Genomic DNA, 16,841 nt, shown 5'->3' on the forward strand with positions numbered 1-16,841 from the left:
TGTCTCTACCCTTGAGTATTTCCAAGCCTGTTTCCACAATGCATGAAAAATTACACTTGTCGCTTTGGGTTTTGATGGTGGGCACTGTTTTATCTCCTGCTAAGCACGTGAGATGAGGGTCTCAGTGGGACACTCTTTACCTGGACAGCTGATGTCCATACCATCATTCTCCTTGAATTGCTTTTCCTTCTACCCTCCACTTCACTCTCCTCTTTCCATCCCCCCTTGGTACTGTGGCATCTTCCACGCATGGGTATCTTCTGGGGCAGGGGCATGTCTCTGCTGTGCAGAGGAGGGTGGTTGAGCACAGGAGGGAGTGCATGAGGAGTGGTGCACAGCAAGGCAGGAAGCTGGGACAGGATCAGTGGGGGTGGGGGTGAAGGGATGAGTCTATGCATGGTGGCACAGAGACTGGATCCCTGTGAGCTCCATTCACAGGTGGGTTCAGGGACCAGATGTCACATCTCTGGTCTGAGATGCCTTCGTTAGGGAGACAACAAGGAAATCAAACAAATCCTTGCCCTTGTTCTGTAAGCATTTCACCATTTCCCTCCTTCTTTCCTCCAACCCCACATCCCTCCTGTTCCTGCCTATGGCAGCTAGATTCCAACTCCACCATAAAGAGCCATCCAAAACCACACCTCTCGTGTTTAACACACAGGCTTCTCATTAGCTGTAAGCCCAGAGAGGTGACCCAATAAATTCAGAGTAAAGAGAAACTATGGTGTCATATTGTGGATGTAGAAACTTCCCCTTCCCCTCCTGCTCCCCCTCCCCTTCCCCCCTCCCTCTCCTTCTCTGCCCGGTGGACGCCGGCTAAACAGATTATTCAACTCACTTTCACTGCGGGGATAACGCTCTAGTCAGGGGGTGAATTATTTGTTTAGCGGGAGATACGCGGGGAAGGATTAAGGCTCTGCCCAGCGCCCCCCCTCGCCGTGCCGGGCAGCCCGACCCCTCCCGCCCCTGCCCGAGCCCCCGATGCCAGAGCCCCGCGCCGGCCGCCGGGCTGGGACGCACGTGGGGGCGGCCGCAGAGGCAGCCTGCAGGGAGGGGTCCCCTCTCCCCGGGGCAGGGACCTGTTTCCCGACCCCCTCGACGAGGAGGAGCTCGCTCCCTCGCTGTCGTACTCACACATCACAAATAAAATTAAGCAGGGGGAGAAAAGAGGGGGGAGGAAGCTTTTCAGAGAAGTGAAAGGCCAGATCCCTTCCGGAAAGTGCTTCACTTCTGCTCCCTTAGGCTTTTTTTTTTTTCCTTTTTTTCTTTTTCCTTCCCTTTTTTTCTGTCCCGCTTTTTTCCTGTCTCTTTTTTCCTTTTTTTCTCCTTTTCCCCCTCCTCCTTCCCCCTTTTGTCCTTCCTCTTTTTTTCCTCCTTTTTTTTCTCCTCCTTCCCCCCCTCATTTTTCTTCCCCCTCCTTTTTTTTTCTTTCTCCTTTTTCCCCCTCCTTTTTTTTTCTTCTCCTTTTTCTTCCCCCCTCCTTTTTTCTCCTCCTTTCTTCTTTCTCCTTCTCCTCTTTCTCCTTCTTCTCCGCTCCCTTCTTCTTTCCCCCCTCTCCTTTTTTTTTTTCCTCCTTCTTTCTTTCTTTTTTTCCTGGTGCGCGTCTTTTCCCCCTCCTAAAGTGACTTCACCGGCAGCTTTTCCCTCGTCGCGCTCACCCCGGAGGAGGAGGAGAAGGAGGAGTGACAAAAAAAAAACCCCACCAAACCCCGCCAAGGCGGCCACCAAACCCCCCCGCCGCGGCCGGGGGGAGGCAGGCGGCTGGCCGGGCGCTGGGAGCTGATGGCCGGCGGCGGGGGAGCAGGGCGCTGCCGGCCCCGCGCACCCAGCGCAGCGGCGGCCGCGGGACCCTGAGCCGGTCCCGCTCGCTGCTCCGGCGAGGTGCGCGGGAGAGAGGGGATAAAACGGGAGGGAGAGCGGCGGGGGAGAGGCAGAGACAGGCTGGTGGCTCCCTCACCCCGGCATCCTGGCAGATGGAAGAGTAACTCACACGAGTCTGGTGTTTTGTTTTTTTTTTTTTTCCCCCTCTTTTTTCCCCCAATCTTTTTAAAGGGGTGGGAGGTGTTCGCTATTTTATATTTCCTCCCCCCCTCTGTCTGTGTGTATACAAACACATCGCCTCCGCTCAGGGAGCCGGATATTCCAACCCAAAACTATGGCTTTTCAAAAATCGCCCGATGCCTCCAACCACACGAGGAAAAACCCCAGCTTCCTGGAGATAGGAGCCTTGTGCTTAGACTCCGAGATCATCTTCGGCTTCACCAGCCACCTCCTGCGGAGGAAAGCCAAGGTAAGCAGACCTTGCTCCGGCCCCAGGGGATGGGGGTCAGGAGGGGATGCGGAGGGAGGGTTTGCTGCCTGTCCTGTCCCGGATGGGCTCATGGAAAGGGTCTGGCAAACTTGCCGGTGGGAAGTTGGGTGTGCCGGGAAGGGTTTCAGCACCACGAACAGTCGTGGCGGCCCCGCGGAGCCTTCAGACGGGGTGTAGGGGCGCTCCGTGTGTCCAGGAGGTTTGGGTTTTGGGTTTTTTTGTTTTTTTTTTTTTTGACTTAATAAGAGAAAGAGGTGGCTCAGCCCAGCAGCGCGTCTCCCTCAGCCCCAGAGCCGGCCGGGGAGCACAACCCCTTTATCCCCCGCCCCGTCCAAGCTTCCAGCCTGAGACTTGGGGCAGTGGGGATGAGGTTGCAGCCGTTGTTGGGGAACATGACATTTCAGAGTAAGTTCGCGGATACCTGGAGAGCCCCGAGCAGGCGAGAGGAAGGAGCACACCCGTCTGCCTGTGTCTGTGCCAGCACCGCTTCCTTGGTCGCCCCCGAAAGGAGCGCAGGGCAGCCCTTGGGCAGCAGCTCGCACTTCTTCTCCCGTCTTCTCCCTACTCAAACTTTTCCCGGGCTCCAGACGGGCGGTCCGGAGCCCCTCGGGGCGTAGCCGGGGCGCGCACAGCCTCGGCCCTCCGGCAGGGCATGAACCCACCTAGGGGGGGTGTCAGACGGATGCTCGAGGGAGTTCACGCGGCCGGGAAATGGTGCCTCTTGCGGTGTGGATTTTTTCCCATATATGTATATATTTCCCCACTCTTTGTGCTCGGCACTGACCCCACCCCACGGTTCGGTGCCACCTGCACCCGCGCGGTGACGGGCGGGGGGGGGGGCAGACAAGAGATCCTCGTTTGGCACCACCGGGGGCAGCCGACCCCGCCGCTGCCCCGCGGGCTGCGGGCTCCGCCGCCAGTGGGAGCGGGGGCTCCGGCCGGCAGGGGGCGCTCTGGTCACAGGGACGGCAGCTCCGCACCGCCCGGGTGCGTCCCATGCGCACCGAGGCGGCACCGGGCTGTGCGGCCGGGGGAGGAACGGCAGACAGCGGCGCGTATTCCTCTCTCTGGGGGCGGGAGGGGAAAAAAAAAAACCACAAACCAGAAAAAACCCAAAGAAAACCAACCCTACGAAAAAAAGAAAAGTGCTAAATATATGAGCCGGAGTGGCAGCCAAGTAGACAATTAGCTGCGAACGTTAATTTCTCCATCTGTCAGGTCAATTTCCGCGCGTAGAACATCCCATCGCGCCTGCCGAGCGGCTGGGGATTGGCCCCGCGGGGCTGTGCCCCGCGGCAATGCGCATCTGCCCGCGGAGGGGGGCTCCGTCCCAACCCCCTCGGGCACAACAGCACCGGGGGGGGGCCGGGGTGGGGCAAGAGGGACCCGCGACCACCGTTTGCAGCTGGTCTGCACCAGCGGGACCGCCACCCCCAGCACGGTCCTTTCCTCCCCGCTCCCGAGGAACTTGGGTGTTTGAGTGTGAAGGAGGCACCCGCGGGACTTTATAGTCACATCAGTTTGGGAATATCCCGTAGGGTTACTATGAAAAAGCATCTTCCCAACCCAAACCTAAACCCCAACCCGTCCGGGCCAGTCTCCGCCACCACGCTTATCCCACCCCATCCCATCCCACCCCGCCCAGCCCCTCCTCCCCTGCCCTCCGAGCACTTTTCCAGCTTTTTTTTCATTATCCGACGTGCTCCCGTTCTCTGTCCCGCTCCTTCCCCGTGGGGAGCTCACTCCGCCTCCCTCTCCCAACCCGAACTTCACTCCCTTCTCAACATGGGAGGCAATATTACCTAGCTCGGCAGCCCGGGCGGCGGGGAACCGGCGAGATCCCAAGTCGCACCCCGCGATCCCCTCCGGGCCATGGGCGCCCCGGGGCGCCGGTCACCGCGCTGCCCGCACTGACGGCGCGGAGCAGGGGCGCATCCCCGCTACCGTGATGGGCAGGAAGGGTCTGGGACCCGAGCCCCGGGTAAGCACTCCTCCCCGCCTTTGCGCTTGCTTCTTCATTTTCCCTTTTTATTTATTTTTTTAGTTTGTTTTTTTTTTTCCTTTTTAATTATTTATTTATTTTCTTGCCACTGGGATGGGAACCGCGTTGCCTCCGCGGTGCTGAGCTCTCCTCTCTCCGCAGGTGGCGGAGGGGAGCGCGTCGAGGGAGCTCTCCCCACGGAAGAGACCGCCGGCCGCCGCCGAGGAGGAGCGCTGCGCCAGCCGCCCGCCGCCCGAGGGAGCGGGGGCCGGCGCCGAAGCGCGGCCGGGGGAGCGGGCAGCGGCCGGGGGCTGGTGCCGGAGCTGCCAGGCGCAGCTGGCCGAGCTGAGGAGGCAGGCGGTGCGGCTGGCGGCCGGCGGATGCCTGCCCAACGCCCCGCCGGTAAGAGCGCCCGGGCATCGCCGAGGGTGCGGGGACCGGGGCATGCGGGGACCGGGGATGCGGGAGCCTGGCTGCCAGCCCCGGCGCGGTCACAGCCCCGCGGGTTTGGGAGGAGAGCGTGACTGCAAACCAACTCGGGAGCGTTCTTCAGAAGTTCGAAGATTTCCCGTCCGGGGGAAAAAAAAAAGCGAAACTGGGCTCCCCCTCCGTTACTGTTACCGGCTGCCAGAAACAGTTAAAAACAATGATAGCGACTTCGGCAGGAGTCGGGAGCCGTGCGGGAGCCGCTCCCCGAGCCGTACGAACTCCCTCCCTACCCCTCCCGCAGCAGCTGCCGGCCCTGGGCTGTCTCCCGGCCCCGGTGGCACCCTCGGTGCTGCAGCTGGGCTTTGCAGCGCCTTCATCCTGTCTACGAGGAGCTGCCGGGAGCAGCGGGTTCAGCTCCTCCTTCTGAGGGGCCCGTAAAGTGCAGCTGAAAGTCATGCACTCGTGTTTGCGGCGCTGGAGGAAACTTTGAGCGGGATGGTCTCTCTGGGCTGTCTCCGTTCTGCGGGCTTGAGGGTGCCCTGCTGGCTGACGGGCTCATTCCTGCCCTTGGTGTCACTTGGGCAAGCCAAGGCTGTGTCCTCCAGTTTGTGCGTCACGGTGGCTCTTCGTAGAATCATGGAATAGTTAGGGTTGAAAGAGACCTTAAAAATCTTCTAGTTCCAACGCCTCTGCCATGGGCAGGGACACCTCCCACTGGATCAGGCTGTCCAAGGTCCCATCCAACCTGGCCCTGAACACCTTCAGGGATGGGGCAGCCACGGCTTCCCTGGTATATTCATATCTGGTAGTGAATGCAGAAAGTGCATGAGCATGGCACAGGTTTCCTTTAACACGTGTGCAGCTTTATTCATGTGTATTGTAATTGCCTGCCCATTTTTTTCTTTCTGTATTTGTTTTCTGTGTAGCAGAGGTCTTTATTACTGTTGTAACCTCTCCTTTAGCGTGGGGAAGCGAAACAAAACTTTTAAAACGTGACACTGGTGAAAAAATACAGACTCTTGATACGGAGTCTTGCCTAGGCACCTGAAAAAGAGATCCCAAGGATTAGCTGACAGGGCAAAATGCAACAGAAGACCCTGAGATTCTGTTCCAAGCCACACAAAACCTGTGTTAGGTTTTTGATAACATTTGGAAGTAAGGTATTGTTTTCTAAACAATGCTTATCTGAATGTTTTCAAGAATAGGGGGGAGGGTCTGAAGAGGAAGCCAAACCCTACTGACCTTCATTTTCATTCAAAGAGTTCCTGTATGATCTACAGAATTCCCATTGAATCTAAATATAGTTTTGTTTGGAAGTGCATTGTGGAGCAGTGTCCGAGTGCGCAGCAAGGTTTGTATTTTCAGATCAGATCCAAACCCCTTTGAAATCAACAGAAGTCTCTCTGTTGACTTGGTAGGTTTGGAGCGAGCTCTGATTTCTGTGGTCACATATCTCATTGAATTCAGGACTGCTGGACCTTTTGTTTTCTGGATTGCTGCAAGTATTAGAAAGAAGTTTAATTTGGCCTTGTGAAGTGCATGCAATAGGCTACTTCAGTGAGGAGCACATAAAACCCTGTTGCCGTGTTCGGGGTGGGCCTCTGCTGTAACGAATAGTGTCCTATCTACGAGCGGATCTCTGTCATGGGAAAAAAAGCTGCTGGTGCGGGAGAGTTAGGGGGCTGTGGCCAGGTGTTAGGTGAGGAGACCTGTGAGCAAAGGCCTGTTTGTGTGGTCTTGTTCCTGTAAGTCTCAGGGGACTTCCTTGATAAGCACTTGATGATGGGTAAATTAATCCCCCTTTTTTTTTGCAGGGTTTCAAAGCATGCCTAGGAATGTAATAATATAGTAGTCATCACAATGTCAGAACCTTGACAGACCTGATCTCAAAGTAACAGATACCTGGAGTTTATTTATTGAGTAGCATACAGTACAGTTAGATGTTTAAAACTTTCAAAAAAAACACACGTGAGGCTTCTAGCCTAATTGCAGGCTCAAAATCTCTGCTAATCCTGGTGTAGTGAGCAGCTTCTCAGGAAGGAAGATGCAATAAACAGTGCTACTTACTGCCTTCTGAGCGTGAAGTAGGTTAGCGGGAGATAACAGTCAGGGGTTCAGCTACTCAGCTGCTGTGAATTGGCCTTGCAGTGGGAATCTGATGCAATATGCTGGCAGGTTGAGCACTGTGTAATGTTTGTGCCAGAAAGGCAGCTTGCCTTCTCCCCCCCCCTTCTTTTCTAGTGTAATTATATAACAAGACATCTGAAAAACCAGCTCCTCTCCATGAGAGTTTCATGCCCATACAATAGAAGGCCAAAGAGTTTCTTACAAGCTCTTCTAATGCACTGTCAAACCAAGCAGCTATTGGATGAGTAAACACCAGAAGGCCACTGCTTGGAGCATGCTGCTCTCAAAGGATTTACCTCCTTTGCCATAATAATTAAGACATCTTTCAGCACAGATTCAGAAAGATTTCCACACCTGGTTGAAAACTCTTTGGAAAGGTGGGCGAGTGCCTCAGAGATGAAAGAAGGGCTAGTTTCCTTCTGTTGATATCTTTCCTGATGAAAGAGAGAAGGTGTATTCTCATGCGTGGGGCAGCTGAGGAGGGATTGAATTCACATTAGAATAAAAAGCCAGCCTACTGTTTGCAGTCTGCAGGGATAACAAATCTAATTGTTTTTGAGGGCTATGATTCATACAGTTTATGTGTTGCTATCCTTTCAATTAGACTTATTTAAAATATATAAATAATCTAAAGTTTTGGTGCTCAGATGATGTGCGTTGATTACAGAACACTGTTAGTTGTTTGTCTCTTTAAAGTCCTCTAAATCTCTGTGGGGAGCTGATAAAAAGATATATCTCTCTGCTTATGTTAATACTCTTTTAAAAATTATCCCAAGTACAAGATTTACTTCACCCTATGCTGTCAATTCCATTCTTTTTACCGCCTTTACAATTTGCCTCCACAGTGAGGCCTGTGTGTGAATCAAAATGTGACTTTCACCAAGAAAGGATGGGAATGGGCAATTAATCATTTCAGGTTGGCACTTTGGTATTGCAGTATAAGCAGCAGTTGCTGGACCATGTACTGAACTAGTGGAGGGATTTGAAAAAAAAAAAAAAAGGTGCCTTGGTCTATCCCTAATTAAAAGTTTTGTACGTGCCTTGCAGGCTGTGTTCCTGGGGAGCCCGTAATGGGATACAGGATCTCCTACCTCCAGGGTTCTGGCTAGAGTCGAGAGCAGGTGGTTGTGCCTGGAAGTTGTTGCTGTTGGCAGCTGTGGGGCAATCCACAGGAAATGAGTTGGTGGTCTCTGTCTCACTCCCAGTTGGCAAATAGCCTTGTCACAAAACCACCACAACAATTACCGCTAATTGGCATCACTGTTGGCAGTTTCACTGGAGAGGGTGAGGAGCGAATTGGGATGTAGATTAAATTAGTAATAATAATACTTAGCACCTAAAATCTTCACAGTGCTTCACAAATGCTACTTAATTAATTTGCATGATGCCCTGTTCTGTAAACTCAAATGAGCTGTCCTTTCTAAGGAGGTGTATGTTAAGACTGTTGTGTGTGTCTCTGAAAGGGACAGGCAGCGACTGTCCAACATAGGAGATGTGCTCCTCCAGCTGCATTGCTGGAAGTAAATTCTATGCTCCCTCTAGGGCATGCAATAGCCTTAAGGATATAGAGCTATTATAAGATGCTTTTAGCTAATCCCTTAGGAGCAGAGGAAGAAAGCTCTTCTGGTGTGAGGAATGCGTGCGCTGATACAACTACATCCACAGAAGAGTTTTATACTGGCATGAATATCTTGGTTACAGAAAAGTAATAATCATATACAGTTATACTAGAATAAGAGATTTCTATCAGTACTGAAAGGAGGCCAAGGCCAGCGGAAGTTTGCTTTGGAAGCAATTAGCTTTGAGGCTTGTGTTTCTCCCAGCTCACGATTCAGATGCCCCATTTCACCTGCCCCCATCCACAATCACCCCTGATACCCCAAGTCTGAATAGTTTGTGTTGTATCTACTGCCAATGCAGGCAGGTGTCAGAGGCAGCATTAGAGGATGCAGAAACATGCTTATTTTATTGTAGCTTGAGTTCAACCAGGTTCTTGCTGTCTCTGATGCATTATCTGCACTGTGTGTTACATGAGGCACGCCACCGAACAGCTTCCAGGGAGCCTCAGGGACTAAGGAGCATGGGTAGGCTCTTAATTTCTTGTGGAGTGGACAGTGATTTTTCTTGTATACCTAAAAAACCTGTACTCCCAGCTGACCTGGTAAGCTGTGGTTGGGTAGAGAGGCACACTACCAACCCTGGTCTGTAGGGAGTCTTAGGTGACTGGGACAGGTCATGCCTTTTGTTGCTAACCATGAATCATTGGAGGGAGCTAAGCAAGTTCTAGCCTGCTGCATCCTCAGCAGGGCTCTTGTGTTACACCAGCTAGAGTTGGAGGGCGCCTGCCTTCTCCAGAAAAAAAGGGGATGATAGCAGTGGATTTAGACAGACAGTTTGCACTGACGTGTCTCAGCTGTGCAGATGCCACCAGTGCTGCTGGATTGAACTGCCACCACACCCACTTTGGATCAAAGTGATCATCTCTTAGTACACCTGTATGTGCTGTTGTTTGCATCACCTGAAGGGGAGATGAAGAACAAAGTCTTGGGAAGAGCATGCTCTTTCCTGTGGGTTTCTCCTGTATGCTAAATAACCCCCACGTTTCCACCAGCAGCAGAACTAAGGAAGGATGGTTTCGGAGGATGGATGCTTTGCTTTCTTTATCCCTCTGTATTAATCCCAGCTGTTCCCTCTTTGTCCCTGATGATTCGATAAGAAGCAGCACCTTCTCTGCATCTGCACGCATACTGTTTGGTTGACAGTAAGCTAATACTTGGACATCTGGCTTCTGCAAAACAATTAATAATGGGTGTGTCCTGTCAAGCTTCTCTTATGGCCAGTTTGAGGAAGTTGTAGGAACTTGCTCTGAGCCTTCTACCTCAATTTTAGATCCTTTGACAGATTCCAAAGCTGTTAAGGAGGCCCAGCAGGAAGGAGGAGGGAAAGGAGGGCAATGCCGCAGTTCTCATTGCTTTAGAAAACTAGGCCAAGAGGACAGGTATGGGGCTGAAGACTGTGCTTTTGATGCAGGAGGGCAAGGTACCCTTTGTTATTCCCACCTTGGTCCCTTCCAACCCAAACCATTCTATGATACAGCAGGACTAGTAGCAAGGAGAGCTCGCATGATCCCTTGGCTGCTGGTACCTATCTCCTCATTGTTGTGCACACTGTTGGGTGCTTCACTGTTGGGAGAGGCCTCTGTGTCCTTAGCGTTTGTCTGGGAACTTCTGGTGACATTTGAGGTGCATGTGGAATAGGTCTAATCTTTCAGGAACAGCTCCTGAGTTATTGTGGAGTTTTTCTTCATGTGCCCATTGTTTTCTATTCACGTGTCAGCCCTATTTACTGAGTGGCACAGTCACCTGCAATTTGAGATCAAGCTGCAGAGCCTTGGATAAGTTTGGAGTCCTCTGTTAGTGAGGGGCTGGCTTTTTTCTTTCCATATGAGGCCTTTCTGCAACTAGGTTGATGTGGATAAGGGGAATTAAGTGGGACTACTGTGTCTTTTACAGATTCCTCTCTAGAGGAATCCGGTTTTCAGGGCTCTTTCCAAGTACTAAATGCGCTTTAAAATGTTCTATGTTTAACATTTCAAAAATGCATAAGTGGAAAAGTAATGTCTTAGTTAATAAATATGAAACTACGGGGCATTTTTTGAGATGCACATTTAATATTTAATTTTGCGAGAAAGGCTCTTGTAGAGACTTGGTTGTCGAGTGCTTCAGGCTATGAGCTGAGATGTGGATTTCAGGTACGTGTGCGGTCTAATAACGGGGCTAGTGACAACACCGTGTCAAATGTGTTGACGTGAGCAGTTCCCTTGTTTCAGTCAGCGCAGTAGTCCCCATACTATATGATAGGCTGCGGAAAGTAATTGTAATGAATTAGCTTTAGACATTTAGGATTTTCAAGTATGTCCTTTTGAAACACAGGTGAGCAGCATTATCTTGCAGTTCAGATGCCAGAGGCAAGAGACCTTCTCCCTGGGGGATTTGAAGTGGGGGAGCGGTGATTGTGCCATTAGCTGAAGGTACTGCGGTCTCCTGGGTAGCTGAGGGTAATTAGTATTGCTCTGGCTCTCTCTGTAGCTAATTCCTTCAGCACCCTGCCCTATTAGGGGAAAGGGAGGAAACACATAAACCATTTCAAAATCCCAGGGGGTGGAAAAGAGCATCTGCTCCTAACATCTGAGGTTACTTTGAACCTGTTGAAATATGTAGTAGCTGCTTTATTGTTTTTGCCAAGAGTTTCCACCTACAGTGATCCCAACCTCTAACTTGTTAATAGCAAGGTTGTAGGAGGCAGCAGTCATCCTCCTCTTCCCTGTGCAGCTGATAGTGGCTGCTGCTCTGGACCGGGCCCTGCAGGGTATTGGAGCAAGGATGGCTGAAACCACCAAACCAAACCAAAGAAAGGGGTTTTTCTTTCCCAAGACCACGATTGTCCACCATGTACACAGTTGCTGCATGGGTCTCCTGCGTGGATCTGAATCATTTTTTCTCCACAGTGAGGATGCTGGTTTAGTGAAGAGCCAGTTAATTCCTGGGTTTTCTGCTGGCTGATGAACATTTTGTCCTGAAAAGTGGAGATTTTGCTTCACCCTGGCTAGAGAAGGAGTATCTCTGGAAGTGTGTGCATGTCTACATGTCTTATGGAAGATTTTTCCACGACAATGCTGTTGTCTTCCTCAAAATTGCATTACCTTCAGGAACTACATCTATTTAGGTATTGCTGACACTAATTAAGGCAGGCAGCTGTCTATTTGGGAGTGTTGCACCCTTTTTTTTTTTTAGTTATTTACTGGAAATCGAGGGGATTTAATCTGTCTGCATTTGTCTCCATGTTGTTTGACTTCAGACCTGCAGCACTGGAATAACTAATATTTATGTGTCCAGTATATCCCCAAATGAAAGCATCATCAGGAAGGCAGGAGTCTTGTCACTGTCACTCTTGATCAGGAACAGACTGATTTCTTTACAAAAGTCGTCTAATTTTGTATAGTCTTTCGTATGAGTGGCTTATGGGGAGAGTCATGCCTCCTGCTGCTCTTTTTAATAGGAGGAGTTGGTCCCATTACAGGGATGCAAGACCTGAATTTAATCCCTAGATCTGTCTCCGTGGATTTGGACAAGCTGTCCAACACCTATGTGCTTGATTTCTTCTTTGTCCAGCAGAGAGAAAATGCTTCCATCTTTTGCCCATTTTGGCATTGAGTATCATTGACTGTTGTTAGTAGACTTGACCATTCCTGTACTATATATAATAAGGAAGAATATATAATAACACAGAGACTTGGAAAACAGCATATTCTGTGACTTGCAGCTGAACTTACAGGTCTGGTGTCAGGGAGGTGGTTATGGAGCTAAGGTCTCTGCAAAAGTAGAAACAGCAAACAAAGCCGAGGACTTCAGACAAACTGTGAAGATAGTAACAGAGTCCTGAAAATCTGCCAGTTTGCCAGGAGGTGAGTGGTGAGGCTGTGGAAGGGGACTGAAGGTGCTCAGGTGAACTGGAGCTTAATTAAATAGCAGGTATCAGATCAGCTCAGGGAGCATAAGTTAGAGCTGTGCCGATGCTATCTAAAAGGGGTTTATCTGCGTGCGGTGCTGTGCTGTGCTGTGCCTCCCTATGATGAAACTAGAAATGTGTCTTGTGGAAATGGGGTGTGGCCTGGTAAATGGGAAACTCTTAAGTGACTTCAGTCCTTCATACTGTGGTTTAAGTTCATACCAAAGTGTATTACTTCTTAGTCTTTCATTAAACATCTTCCAGATTTTATTTTTAAATAGAAAACATGGAAAATTTTGTAGAGGAACCTAAGAACAAAGTTTCAAATGATTATTCCGGGCAAGGGTGGTGGCAGGGTTATGTCACTTTGCAGAAGCAATGTGTCCTCCTCTAGGATAAGTTAAAGTGAATGTAAACTTTTGGTATATAGTTCTTTGGACTGACTGCTTTGAAGCTGCATGAGCTTTTAAGACATACCTGGCAGATGTTCATGTTGGAGAAAGAATGTTCAACTAGTATAAATATATCCACCTATTTTAGGCAGCATAATGCCATTATTGCATATTTGTTTTATCACTAAGAGTCTGACTGTTGTATGCATCACTCTAATGTAGTGAATCAGCAAAATCTCAGCAGTTGCTCAAAAAAAAAAAAAAAGCTTAGATGCACACATCTATCCTTTCTGAGTCAAGCCTTAAAAATCAGTCTTTGATCAGCATTCCTGGAGTTTGGCAGGCTGCTCTGAGTTTCATTTGGGTCTGGGCCGGCATTACCGTACATCAATAATTGTGCAGAATTGATTGGAACGCTAGACAGCTGTGGGAAAATGATCAATTTTCATTTAGCTCTTAGCAAATCTTCCCCTAATGTTGCTGAGGGATTTTACATTTCTTGGTGAATGGGATGGGAAGCCTTCTGTACAAACTGAAATGTGATACTTTGGGCTAGGCTGGGCATTGACTGGCTTTCAACATTAACTGTGAAAGTGAAGCATTAGTCCTAGTTCTCACAGCATTCAAAAGATTATGTTTAAATGTGTTTCCTGTTTTACCACAACATACAATTTGTTATAGCTTGGTTTGTGTCGCTGTTGGTGTGTATATATTGATCAGGGCTGATTATACTGTAAATGGGCAGTGTTTGGCTTTGTGTTTTAAGTCATTTGGGAAGTTAGATGTACTCAGTTTGTATTGTACTCCTTTTTTATTGCCTTGTGTTGTTCTCATTGTATTGTGTGTTGTACCTTGTATTTACTCCTTTTGGCATTGTTCTAATTCTACTGGACTTCAGAGTACAGCAGTACAGCTTTGTCTGTAGCTTTATCAAGTAGATTGTTTTTGCAGAAGTTGCCTGCTGCTTTTCCATCTTATGTGGTACCTGAGCAGGTCAGAGGTGATGGCTGTGCCCAGGGTACATCATGCATCTCTCAGCAGAATAGTATGGTTGAGTGGTTTTGAGAAGGTGAGACTGCTGGGATGGTTGAGGTTAATGGCACTGTGCTGCATCGGTGGTACACATCTGATTCCCACCCCAAAACAGGAAACCCAGAGCTGTTGTCATGCCTGGGCTACAGTGCGTCTCTGGGATGTGGCAGTTTCAACAGTTGTTGGAAATAACATTCAAGTGGCATGTATGTTGAAGAAATCTGGCCATCCGCGTTTCAATTACTTTACTGCTTTTGTGTCATCTGTAGAGGCTCTGGACTGCTTGATGTGGAGTGGTAAAAGCCTTCTGTTCTTTCCTTGGTAGTTGCTGAGTCCTCTTTGAGCGTCGCTTGACAAAACATGTCAGCATTGTGACAGACCCTCTCTTTGACTTCAGATTCTCTAGTGTGGAGTGTAAACCCAACTGCTTATATTTACTGTCCAACTGCAGCCAGGCTCTGGAGACCAACGACACAGTTCCCAGGAGGGTTAAGAGTCCAAGAGCCAAACTTTAAAATGTGCTGAGTGTTTCATCTTTGCAGTGCTTGGTAGATGTTGATGTGGAACTGGCTTGGAAGCCAAGACAACTTCCAGGCCTAGGTGACCAATCAACAGCCCAGACTGGGAAAATCCTATATGGTTCGTTTCATGAAGGGAAATTGTTTTCAGCTGCAATAAACAGTCAGCAAAAGTTGGACAGATCTTTCCTCTGTTCAGCAGGTGAAGCTTGACTAATGATGCCAAAGCACCTGATGTCCAAATGATCAAAGAAGGGGTAGGGAGATAGTTGAGTAAGATGACCCCTGGCAGCCAGGGCAAGGAGGATTTTGCTTCCCATCTGGTGAGTATGCTTAGGAAAAGGGTAAAAGACATGCCAGCCTCTGCCAGTGTTGGATTGTGTGTTATTTTGTGTTTGTTTTGATGTTTGCCTGATTTGGGTATTATTTGAGAAGTGTTAGCCACGTTGTGATAATGCACCAGTTTTGTGTTGAACTGTTGTGTACATGCGTGTGTTTGTATAGTGACCTGACTGCTCCACTTGTGAGAATGAGTAATAGAGAGGAAACGGAGTTGAATCTCTGATGTGAACATCTCATAATCCCCACATGTATATCCTAATGCTGAGGGCATTGTAAGGAAGAGAGGTTTTCCCATGCCACTGTCTGGCCCTGGGCCATCTGGTCCCAAGGAAACAGTCATTAGTGATGAGAAATTAATTCAGTCTATGAAATTTGGCCTTTGAAGGATGGAGGCAAGGCACAAGTGTCTTTGCCACTGTTATTTCCAGGTAATGCTGGTGCTAGTTTTCTGGTTGTTGAGCAGAAGATGGAAAGGCTGCTTTGTTCCAAATATCTCTATTAGAAGAAATGCCTTAACTTTAAGATGAACGATGGTGCTGCAAATCTTTTGTAAGCTATCTTGAAAACTATGCTATGGGTGAAACAGGGGCCAGGATTCTGCCTGTGACTATTTTGCCTGTGGATTGTAATTAAGTCTAAAGCTAATCCCAGAATTTCCAGTTAAAACGTTCAGCTATTAGAGTAGCTCTTATATCTGTGAAGGCAGAAGTGAGCTATTTTGTCTTTCTCTGAAGATTTTGTTGCAAAAATGGCAAGTACATTTGACATTCCTCCAACAAGCTCTCACAAGGGTAATTTTGTGTGGATGATTGAGTGGCACGGAAACACTGTAAGATATTGTCCATTTGTGGGTTTTATAAAGAGGAGGCACAGTTGAAGTAATTTATAATATGCACAGAGTCTCAACAGTCTGCTGAGAGAGCTTCTTTCAGCAATTACCTGTAAGAATAAAGTAAAAAGCATTTATTATTGATACTTGCATTCTACATACTAAGAAATATTTCTTCTGATATTGTTAATTTTTTATTTGTAGGCTCCAAAGGAGTGTAGAGGAAGACAAATGTGGTTGAGAAAGAAAAATGTATTAAGTTCACGTATTTTTCTTTTGATGGATTTATGGTTTTTAATTACACCTTCATGTTTTGCATTGGGACCCCGAGGGCCCTTTCTGAATTTCATGGTTATACTATTATAAATATGAGATACTTTAACCTAGCAGCTAGTGCAGTCCTACTGTTACTTGACTGACCTCTGGTGAAGTTCCTTTTTATTCAAGCTTAAAATTTGAGGCCTCCACAAAAAGCTACATGTTTAAAAAGGTATTTGTGTAATTGAGAGGGTTTCTCAGCCTACTATGTTGTACTTACGAAATACAGACTGTGAATGGGTTTCTCTGATGATTTCATGGAAGGGTGGACTTCGTGCTCAGCGTTTTCCTGTTTGATCACGAGTAGCAACTAACTGGCCTCAGCTTATGACCTTACTGACTCCCTGTGGACTGTTTGGCAGTGGGAAGTAGTCATGTCTTTGGTAACAACCCTTCAGGAAACTATGACTGGATTTAGGGAAGAGTATTTTCAGCAATATGTCATCTTGAATCTGTCTGTACATCTCTCTATTTCTGTCTTCAGTTACATACAGCACTACATTTTCATTCTGTAACAGTTTGCATTGCGGTTCTTTTATTGACAGTGGAATAAAAAACCTATGTTAACAGGTGGAAAATGAAGCCTGTTGGCACTGTGTAGTTTTAGTTGATTTACACCAGTAAAACAGAAGAGGAAGCCAGACTGCAGAACTAGGTCAATGTCTGTATTCTAAATCCGTCTTTCTGTGTAGGTATCATTACCTCTGTCTGCTTTTTTCCAGCACATCCTCTTCAATTTTCTGTTCAGTTGAAACATAATTACCTGTGTGGGGCAGGGGGAAGTAGTGCCGGGATCTGTTTGGTATAACTGAGACATAGCTTATCCAAGAAGCAAACAACCCAGGCTGATAATACTAAAAATTTCCAAAAGAAATCTGCCTTGGGACTGACACTGAGTGTGAATATTCAGCCACAACTTGAGCCCCTTTTCTCAGATTTGTGCTGTATATCCTTTTATTATTCTGGTCATGACTGCTCCTAAGCACACACAGCTCGAGAGCAAAATAGCTCTGATTTGTGCTGTAGAAATTTAGTTGGGTTTCAGCTTCTTATT

At 48.4% G+C, this 16,841-nt stretch overlaps 1 protein-coding gene across 3 annotated transcripts in view; it reads left to right on the forward strand.

The window, feature by feature from the left end:
- The first annotated feature begins 2,071 nt into the window (after positions 1-2,071).
- The window catches only part of KIF26A (kinesin family member 26A), a 102,572-nt gene continuing 87,802 nt past the window's right edge, over positions 2,072-16,841 (forward strand). The window contains exons 1-2 of one of the 3 annotated variants that reach the window (XM_054068417.1): positions 2,072-2,290; positions 4,455-4,694. In XM_054068417.1, the coding sequence (XP_053924392.1) occupies positions 2,156-2,290; positions 4,455-4,694 (375 nt within the window). In that variant the 5' untranslated portion in view covers positions 2,072-2,155. The remainder of the gene's footprint in view (positions 2,291-4,454; positions 4,695-16,841) is intronic. The other 2 variants (XM_054068415.1, XM_054068416.1) reach the window with 2 other exon arrangements.

Source organism: Cuculus canorus, chromosome 5 (genome assembly GCF_017976375.1).
Source record: "Cuculus canorus isolate bCucCan1 chromosome 5, bCucCan1.pri, whole genome shotgun sequence".
Taxonomy (NCBI): domain Eukaryota; kingdom Metazoa; phylum Chordata; class Aves; order Cuculiformes; family Cuculidae; genus Cuculus; species Cuculus canorus.